A 10,145-nucleotide genomic window follows, 5' to 3' on the forward strand; every position below is an offset into this window, starting at 1 on the left:
TAGCCTACTAGGCTCCTCCATCCATGGGATTTTCCAGGCAAGAGTATTGGAGTGGGGTGCCATTGCCTTCTCCAAAGCTGAGTAGAGATATTGCTTTTTTAACCAAATCCCTTTTTTTTCTGCATCTGCATTTGAAGGGCAGTTGGAATGTGAATGTTTATGCTGAAAGATACATTCTTAAGTACACTGCCATTTGTGACCTGCTGATGTAGTCCATGCATGTGCAGATAATCTACTGCTACAAACCAACCAACCCAAACCTTAATGACATAAAGCAAAATTTCATTAGACTCATAGATTTTGCAAGTCAGGGATTCAGTCAAATTAGCACTTCATGGAGAAGGCAATGGCACCCCACTCCAGTACTTTTGCCTAGAAAATCCCATGGACGGAGGAGCCTGGTAGGCTGCAGTCCATGGGGTTGCGAAGAGTTGGACACGACTGAGCGACTTCACTTTCACTTTTCACTTTCATGCATTAGAGAAGGAAATGGCAACCCACTCCAGTGTTCTTGCCTGGAGAATCCTAGGGACGGGAAGCCTGGTGGGCTGCCGTCTATGGGGTCGCACAGAGTCCGACACGACTGAAGTGACGCAGCAGTAGCAGCAGCAGCACTTCCCGACATCTGAGGCTTCTTTTAGGAAGACTTAAATGACTGTCGCTGCTGTTGTTCAGTCCCTCAGTCATGTCTGACTCTTGGTGACCCCATGGACTGCAGCATGCTAGGCTTCCCTGTCCTTCACCATCTCCCAGAGTTTGCTCAAACTCATGTCCATTGAGTTGATGACGCCATCCAACCATCTCATCCTCTGTCACCTCCTTCTTCTCCTGCCCTCAATCCTTCCCAGCATCAGGGTCTTTCTGATGAGTTGGCTCTTCTCATTAGGAGGTCAAAGGATTGGCGTTTCAGTGCCATTCCTTCCAGTGAATATTCAGGGTTGATTTCCTTTAGAATTGACTGGTTTGATCTCCTTGCTGTCCAACGGATTCTTAAGAGTCTTCTCCAGCACTGCAATTGGAAGACATCAATTTTTCAGTGCTCAGCCTTCTTTTTGTTCCATCTCTCACATCCATACATGGCTACTTGAGGAGGACTTACATGTCTGATGGCCGTAATCATCTAGAGGTTCCTTCGCTTACGTGTTGGGTGCCTGTTTGGGATAACTGCAGGTTGGGCTCAGCTGGGACTATCACCTGAGAACCAATATGTGGCCTCTCCATGTAGCTCGAGCTTCTCCCAGGCTAAAGGCTGGGTCTCAGGAGGGAGAGACATCAGAGGGAGCTTCACATATCACACAAGGAAGTGTCTGGAGAGTGAGCATCACAGAAGATCCAGGTAGAAGCTGCCAGCTTCTTCTGACCCAGACTTGGAGGTCTGCATTCTCCTCTGACAAAATACAACTTTGGCTGCATTCTCCTCTGACAAACAGATCATTATGGCCAGTTCAAGTTAATAGGAGAATTAAATTATGTTTCTTGGTGGAGGCATGCCAAGGTCACACTGCAGAACAACATATTGTTGTGGCTGTCTTTGGAAACTGTAACTTGCATATTACCTTATTCAGTTATTGCCTTTGTTGATAGTTAGGACCAAATTGCTCTTATCTTTATAATTTTTTTTTTTTGGTAGGGTAACAGTTGGGAGTTAGGGCTTCCTAGGTGGCACTAGTGGTAAAGAATACACCTGCCAGTGCAGGAGACAAAAGAGATGTCATTTCCTTCCCTGGGGCAGGAAGATCCCCTGGAGAAGGGCATGGCAACCCATTCCCGTATTCTAGCCAGGAAATTCCCAAGAACAGAGGAGCCTGGCGGCCTGCAGTCCATAGGGTCCCAAAGAGTCAGACATGACTGAAGCGACTTAGCATGCACAGATGCAACATACAGGAGATAACAAATACATAAAATGTATAAGATTACAAAACAAATAGCTACCCTTCATAAAATGCCATTGTCCCGGTGTCCCTTTCTTAGTTCAAAACCCTCAAATTCTCCTAATTTTTAAGCTGAGGCTACACATGGCTAGCTTTACAAATAAATACTGGATGCTTGGGGCTAGTGCACTGGGATGACCCAGAGGGATGGTATGGGGAGGGAGGAGGGAGGAGGGTTCAGGATGCGGAACACATGCATACCTGTGGTGGATTCATTTTGATATTTGGCAAAACTAATACAATTATGTAAAGTTTAAAAATAAAATAAAATTAAAAAAAAAAGAAAATGTTGATACAAAAAAAAGAAAAAGTTTGTTTAGGTCAGACAACATTTTCAAAATCAGGAAATTTCACCTTAAAATTCATATGTTTATACTTTCTTGAAAAACATGAGGGACAAATCGTCCATCCTGGGTCCAACATCTGAGGTGATTTCGGTTGAGAGAGCTCAGAACAATGGCTGCCCATTAGCAATGGTGGACTTTCGCCTCACCAGAGATCTCCACGTGTCTCCTTGTCAAAATTCACTTCATTTAGTTAAAGTACTTATTTGCCTTCCGTAGGCATTTATATCTGCAACATTGGTCTAGGGGGTTATGTCCACATTTCTCTGCCTAGCACGCAAGGCCCATTACCATTTGGCCTTCTTCACCCACCCAGCCTCACCTCCTCCCGTACAGTATCCATAATTGCCTTCTGACGTGACCTGTCTCAGTTTCTACTTTTAATTAAGCCTGTTGCTCTTATTCCACACTACAGGTTAGTGCTGACAGCATTGCTGTTGTGTCTGTAACTTGTAATTTTCTTCTGTGTTTCCAGACTACCTCCATTCTTCAAGCCCACTGCAACCCTGCCTCTTCCATGAGTTCAGTGGGGCTTAGTGTTCTCGCCCCACAGCAGTGTCTGAGTCACTCATTTACTGCCTCACACTGTATATAAGGGAGGTAAATCCAGTGTGCACATTTCTCACCCACACGCTTCCAGATTCAAGAGTACAGGAGTCCACCTCACTTTCTTTTCCTGCACCCAGAAGAAAAATTATAGAGGGAGCTCTCCAAAATTCAGGTTAAAGGGATCTGAAAAAGAAAAGCAATGAAAAGAAATAAAGGAATAGAGGAAAGAACATTTTTTTTTCCAACTACAGAAACTTAAAAGGCTGTAAAGACTCTGCTTCTAGCTTCCTGACCCTGTGATGGAAGATCTTGCTTCGAAGAGCCAGATCACAAAAACAGCTCATTTTAAAATTTCAGTGTTTTCTGGAACCCTGTGGTGTGGGAACTTGGATGTAAAATATTAACTTATTGGTGTAAATAACTCTGAGACTGAGCTGTGAATTTACCTTAGCTTGTAACCATAGCTATAACGGGGATTTGGGGAAAAATTTGCTCCTGTTTTCTGCAAAGAGGATAGGCCTTGCCTGTCCCTTCCTCCCCTGGAGAATGCAAGAATGAAAAACAGTAGAAAATTGAAGTAGTGACTGGAAGTAATACAGAGTAAAAGTGATAAAAGAAGTCACTGGACTGATTGCCGGGTGACTTCTGTGGGTCTCAGTATCCCCATCTGTAAACGAGCAGGTTTGGATTAAGTGATCCATGAAGTCCTGTCTTCTTTTAGCACATGGTGTATTTCAAATTTAAATAAATGGACCCCTTGTTCAGGGCCTGAAAGGGAATGCTAGTCTTTTGAAAAGGTTTCATTTAGCTGCAAGCGAATGGATGACACATTCCAAAGCTTTTACCAAAGCAGGCAGAGAACAATTTTAGCATAAATAATTCATGTTGCGAAGACATAAGCTAATGAAGCTCAAAATGCCAGGGATGGAAAGCTGAGTTTAACAGAAACAAGTGAGGTGATAGTTCCATGAAATCATAGCATTTTGGAGTCAGAAGTGGTTTAGTAGCTTGGATGCTACTGTTTTATAAAATAGGATGGGGGGAAACTGAGTTCCAGAAAAATTTCATGACTTGCTCAAGGACACAACTGGTCAGAGACATTCTTCATTTATATTTTGTTTAATTTCTATTTAAGTTTGACTTGTTTCTTATAAGAACAGCATATCTTTAGGAAAGTAAATATTTATGATCTAGTCAATATAATGCCTTAATAGACTAAAGAAAAATATAAGTATTCAATTGTACTTAAACTTCTTAAATTGTGTAATTTCTGGTAATCTTCATATAACACCTCTTTTCATAGATCTAAATGAAGATGATTTTCTTTCGAGTCATAATGCACATACTCTTCAAGGAAAAAAACTACAACATATTTCTTATCAGGTAATGTAAATAATCAACATTTATATAGCATTTTGTGAAAATCATCTTGTTATTGATGTGTACATAGTCTACAATACTTAGTCTTGTAGCTATTTGTATTTAAATACTGCAGGATGTTTTGTAACTGATATGACTATGTCTCTGTGAATTGGACTATAAATGAAAAAAGTAAATGATGATGAGTTAATAAGCCACTTTGATTATGCAAAACACTATGCTCCACAGCCTTTTGATAAGGAACTCTGAACTTGGTAAATTAATATACTGGGACTTTCTCTGACAAGACCTGTGCTAAGTGCTTAGAACTGTCTGGCAACCTTCAGTGAGGGGCATGTTCCTCATGTTCTATGTTTGATATAAAAACATATTCTGTGATTTTTGACATATCCCTTTAAAGCTTGCACTAATTAGCCCCAGGAGTTCAAGCAATTAAGAATGTCTGAACCTTGGGCCTTCCTAATAACAATAATATAACATTAATTACCAGTCAAATAATTATTATTCACCCTGTAAAAAAAAAATCATGTCTGAGTCAATAGGGCCAACTCAGGCATCATGCTGATTTTTGATATTTTTCTGACAGCCACAGAGCTCTCTTTAACCATTCTGATAGTTTTATTAGAAAATTTAGAACTGACCTTCCTCAATGCACTGGATTGATCAATAGGCAGAGGATATGTAGCATATGAATTAGGAGGGGTTGATTTGGTGAGGAAAGAGAACTCGAATTTCTAAAGCCAGCCTGACTTCTGAGGCTGTCAGAAGCCCCTAGACAGTGGATCATAACTTTTGATCAAGTACAGTTTCTGCTGTTTGCTCTGATCCTGCCTGAGTCGTGGAACTGTGCTCCCAAGAGGGCAGCTCTACCCAACTACACTTTACTGCAAAGTCCATCTACCAATGGGTTCTCCTGCCATGTGTGGTTGAGAGCTCCAAAAACAGAGCTCTGCTTGCATCTTAATTTGCCCTCGTAGGTACATGGTGGCACCAGTGGTAAACAATCTGCCTGCCAATGCAGGAGATATAAAAGATATGGGTTTGATCCCTGGGTCAGGAAGATCCCTTGGAGGAGAGAATGGCAATCCACTCCAGTGTTCTTGCCTGGAGAATCCCATGGACAGAGGAGCCTGGTGGGCTATAGTCCATGAAATCGCAGAGTCGGCCACAACTTAAATGACAGTAGCAGCAGTAGCAACATGACCTTGGCAATTTACTTAATCTCTCTCTGCCTCAGTTTTCATCATCTGTAAAGTCAGTCTATAAAGAACCTGTATTTCCTGGCTGTCATGAGGATTACATGAGATATTTTATTAAACCGCTTAGCTTCATGACTGGCATTTCGGAGATGTTTTTAAAAATTCAGTTGTTACCATAGACCTTCCTCTCTTCTTTTATTTTTTTCCTTCCTCCTCCTCTTGCTTTTTGCAGGAACTTAATGACACTGTCACAAGCACAGCTGGCAGATCATTTCTGAAACATGCAGTCTCATCCTCCCAAATTTAGATAAGACCTCAGATATAGTATCTTAGTGAAACATCTGATAGCCAGGAAAAAATAACTGGTTTACAGTAAGAGCTCCCCTGACATGCTTTATGCCCAGAGAAATTCTTCTTTAGGATTTTAGTAAAAAAAAAAAAAAAAAAAAAATAGAACCATCTCTTAAAAATAAGAAAATGATGTAGAATGTCCTTAGAAGAAAGGGTTAAAGATAAATCCTTGCCCTGTAACACCAAACTTCTTGTACATTTAATTGGCCTTCTAGAATGGTAACCATTCAAATGTACCATGTAGTTTATCACTAAAGATTAGTTGAGGAAATTCATACCCAGTAACAGACAGGCAGGAACTAGCTAATCTAGAAATCTTCATTTGAGAGTTGGGGAGTGGTCTTATCTATCTTTAATATCCCCCTTCTTATTCATAACAGGCATTCAGTGGAGCTTAGTTAATTAAGAAACACATTTTCTGTATGACAGCATACTTCAGTGTAATAGAGTATTATTAAATATTAAGCAGTACTATGCAAATTATTAATCTATTAACTCCTTGAGACTGAGGAAAAGTAGAATGAGTTTACTCTTTGAAAAATGAAGGAGAGAGGCAAACATTCTCTGGTGTGAAGGGAAAACTGACCCGTAGGTGGAATGGACTTTGCAGACTGTGACTTCTCATCACGTGAGCACATGACTTAGGAGAGCAATGTTTCTCCAGGTGTGGCCTGAGGACCATCTATATCAGACTCATTTAGGGTATTTGTTAAAAATGCAGATTTCTAAGCCACATCCCATTCCAAGTGAATTATCATGTCCGGGGTCCAGGAATCAGTATTTTTATGTGAATTTTCAGAGGAGGCTCAGGACATGAACCATGAGACTCTGGGAATCAGATGATTGATGACTACTTGTCTGTGGCCTTGATGTCTCATCCATTTTTACTTTTTAAGCCCAAATTTGGCTCAGGTCGGGCCTGGGAAGACAAGACCTTTTGGAAAACCAAAGTTGATATTTGTTTCATATTATAGGAATGATATGCATTTATTACAGAGCTTTTTAGAACTATATAAGAGTAGAAAAGATTAAAATACTGAATACTATCTTAAAAAGGTAAATATTTTCATACCACTGGCCATTTTACTGAGTATCATTAACATGGGATAAAGTTCATAAGATGTAAAACATATTATAGTTATCATTACTGTACTTCATGCTTACAAAATATATTTTGTACAATAAAAAACGTTCAGAATAAAAGACTTAAACATTAACTGAATTTCCAGTCAGAAAACACTCAACCAGACATGCTCCTTTCATGGTCTCAAAATGAGAAGATCTCAGACGTATTAAAAAGAAAGTACAAGGAACCAAGGGGCAGGAGTGGAGGGAAGATGTTTATGGAATGCTTTCCCCAAACTGACTTCACTTCATGAAGCTTTTTGTTGACTTGTCCTGGGATTAATTCTTTGGAGAACCAGGCTTGCAGAAGAAGTGCTAATGGGGGGAGGTTGAAGCAAAACCGACTGTCTGGTGCTTTGATCATTATAATGACCATAAAGAACATCTCCGGGTAACTTGACTCCCAGCATTTATTTTTGTATCCTTGTTCTTGTTTGTTCTTTTCTGGCAGCATTCAGTTGATGGCTCAAACCTTTTGTAGCATATTGAAAAGGGTATAAAATATGCAGTAATACAGACTTTGGGCTAATATATTTTCAAAAATGTTTCATGCCTCATTTCTCACGTAAATTCTTTGGTTGCATTCAACCTTCAGAGCATTATTCATATTCATGATAGAAAAGAAGGATAACATTTATTACTTTCGGTGCTAGTGATATTCAGCACTGTCAAGCACCCCCCACAAAGGAATGCACCAGAACATTTTCTCCCTGAGCAACCTCAGGGAGAAATATTAAATTTAAAATTAATGTTAAAATTAATATACTTTATATAAAATACAGAAATATATTTATTTGTGTTATATAGACTTATAATAAATATATATATTTTCATCAAAATATATGTATTTTCCTTGAAACCCTAGGTTCCCTTCTGTGGCAGTTATTAAAGAATTAAAGGTTAGATCACTCCACATCCTTTCAATTTCTTTCTTGATGTTCTCTTCTATGCAGACTGTAAAGATAAGTATTTGAATTGTCAGCTTTCTCTGTAGTTAGGGGTGGTCATGAAATGCAATTCTGGCCAATGAGATGTAGTCAGAAATGCCTAGGGAGGGCTTTCTTTCTTTTTAAATTTTTAAATGTACTTTTTTATTGAGATAAAAGTCACATTATATAAAACAACTATTTTAACCATATTTAATTGTACAATCTGGTGATACTAAGCACATTCACTTTGTTATGCAACTCTCACAATCATTCATCTCCTGAATTTTTTCATTCCTAAACTGAAACTGTCCCCATTAAACACTAAGTCCCCATTCCCCCTCCTCACCCTCCCACCCTCTACCCCCACCTCTGGCATCTACCATTGTATTTCCTGACTCTATGAATTTGACTGTTCAAAGGACCTTATATATGTGGAATCAAATAGTATTTATCTTCACTTACTGACTTTCTCTGGTAGCTCAGATGGTAAAGCATCTCCCTACAATGCAGGAGACCCGGGTTCAATCCCTGGAAGATCTCCAGAGAAGGAAATAGCAACCTGCTCCAGTACTCTTGCCTGGAAAATCCCATGGACGGAGGAGCCTGGTAGGCTACAGTCCATGGGGTCGCAAAGAGGTGGACATGACTGAGCAACTTCACTTTCACTTTTCACTGTATATTGGAATGTATTTTTAAGGTTAACTTAATATATGTCCTACAAACAGATCTAACTTTCTCCCCCCACACTGTGCAATAGAGTAGGTTCTCATCAGTTATCTACTTTATACATATCAGTATATATATGTCAATCCCAACCTCCATTTATCCCTTCCCCATCCTCTCTTGATATTCCTACATTTTTTTTTCTATATCTTTTTTGAAAAAAATAAAAGCAAAGCTTCATGAGGAGACAGCTTTGTCCTTTGCCCTTCTCCCTCCCTGGAGCTGGGACTTGATTTCTGGTGAGCTAGCAACTGTCTTGCAACTATAAGGGCGAAGGCATGTGTCAACGATGATGAAGCAGGCAAATACATGGACTTTATTCATCAATGACATTCTTGAGTAACAGCATCAACACTGGGCCACCTATATCTGGACTTCTTGTTGTGTGGAAATGTAAGTCCCATACTTGTTTAAGCCACTATTCTTGGTTTTCTATTCCTCAAAGCTGAGTATATTCCTAACTGATATACTTTGTTTTTAAAACTGTTAACTTCTGTTAATGCTGAATCCTAATTGACCTAAGACATTAGACCAAACTGTGCTCATAGAGTTGGATGACATCTAGACTCAGCTCTGATTGTACAATTAGATTAGCCTCCTTCAATTCTCAAGCAGTATAAGCAACACCTAGAGTTGAGTTCCAGAAGGCAATGGCACCCCACTCCAGTACTCCTGCCTGGAAAACCCCATGGATGGAGGAGCCTGGTAGGCTGCAATCCATGGGGTCGCTGAGGGTCGGACACGACTGAGCGACTTCACTTTCACTTTTCACTTTCATGCATTGGAGAAGGAAATGGCAACCCACTCCAGTGTTCTTGCCTGGAGAATCTCAGGGACGGGGGAGCCTGGTGGGCTGCCGTCTATGGGGTCACACAGAGTCGGACACAACTGAAGTGACTTAGCAGTAGCAGCAGTAGAGTTGAGTTAGTCATTTAGTCTGTAAAATGAAAATGAGATTAATAACAAAAAAATCAATTGACTGCATACAGTTCGTTGGCTACATATACAATTAAAACTGCATCCAATACAGCACACCATTGCTGGGAAAGTTATGTAGATTAGATCAAGGTAAAATTACTTTTTGGTGAGTTTTACTGAGGTCATGGCACCAGGTGAGTAGAGAAGAACTTTAAGGTTATGCTATGATCTCGTTAACAAGCAGCAGAGGCAGGTCTCTTATTAGGTTTCATCAGACAAATTTTTTCTGGTTCTAAGCAAAATTGTGAACAAATCATAAGGCGGGGGCGGGGGTGGTGGAAAGAGGCCCAGATAACACTGTTCAAATAGTACCTGAAAGTGTCAGTTAAAAAATAGTCTTTATGTACGATGTGATCATTTAAAGATAATCTACTAATGCTGTACATTGCTCTTATTTTTAAGTACTTTCTTCTCTATACCATTAGCTATTGTATTAGTTATCTGTTGTCCATGCTTTGCATGCTTAGTCGCTCAGTTATGTTTGACTCTTTGGGACCCTATGGACTATAGCCTGCCAGGCTCCTCTGTCCATGGGATTCTCCAAGCAAGAATATTTTCCATTTCCTTCTTCACGGGATCTTCCCAAACCAGGGATTTAAATTTGTAGGTCCTCTGTCTCCTGCACTGCAGGCAGAT

At 40.0% G+C, this 10,145-nt stretch overlaps 1 protein-coding gene across 1 annotated transcript in view; it reads left to right on the top strand.

The window, feature by feature from the left end:
• LOC104976614 (putative uncharacterized protein ENSP00000383407) overlaps window positions 1-9,799 on the top strand; it is a 51,890-nt gene extending 42,091 nt beyond the window's left edge. Inside the window, exon 6 of the mRNA XM_059887295.1 lies at window positions 4,128-9,799. Coding sequence (XP_059743278.1) covers window positions 4,128-4,216 — 89 coding nt within the window. The 3' untranslated portion in view covers window positions 4,217-9,799. The remainder of the gene's footprint in view (window positions 1-4,127) is intronic.
• The last annotated feature ends 346 nt before the right edge of the window (window positions 9,800-10,145 follow it).

The sequence above is a fragment of the Bos taurus genome, chromosome 1 (genome assembly GCF_002263795.3).
Source record: "Bos taurus isolate L1 Dominette 01449 registration number 42190680 breed Hereford chromosome 1, ARS-UCD2.0, whole genome shotgun sequence".
Classification (NCBI taxonomy): domain Eukaryota; kingdom Metazoa; phylum Chordata; class Mammalia; order Artiodactyla; family Bovidae; genus Bos; species Bos taurus.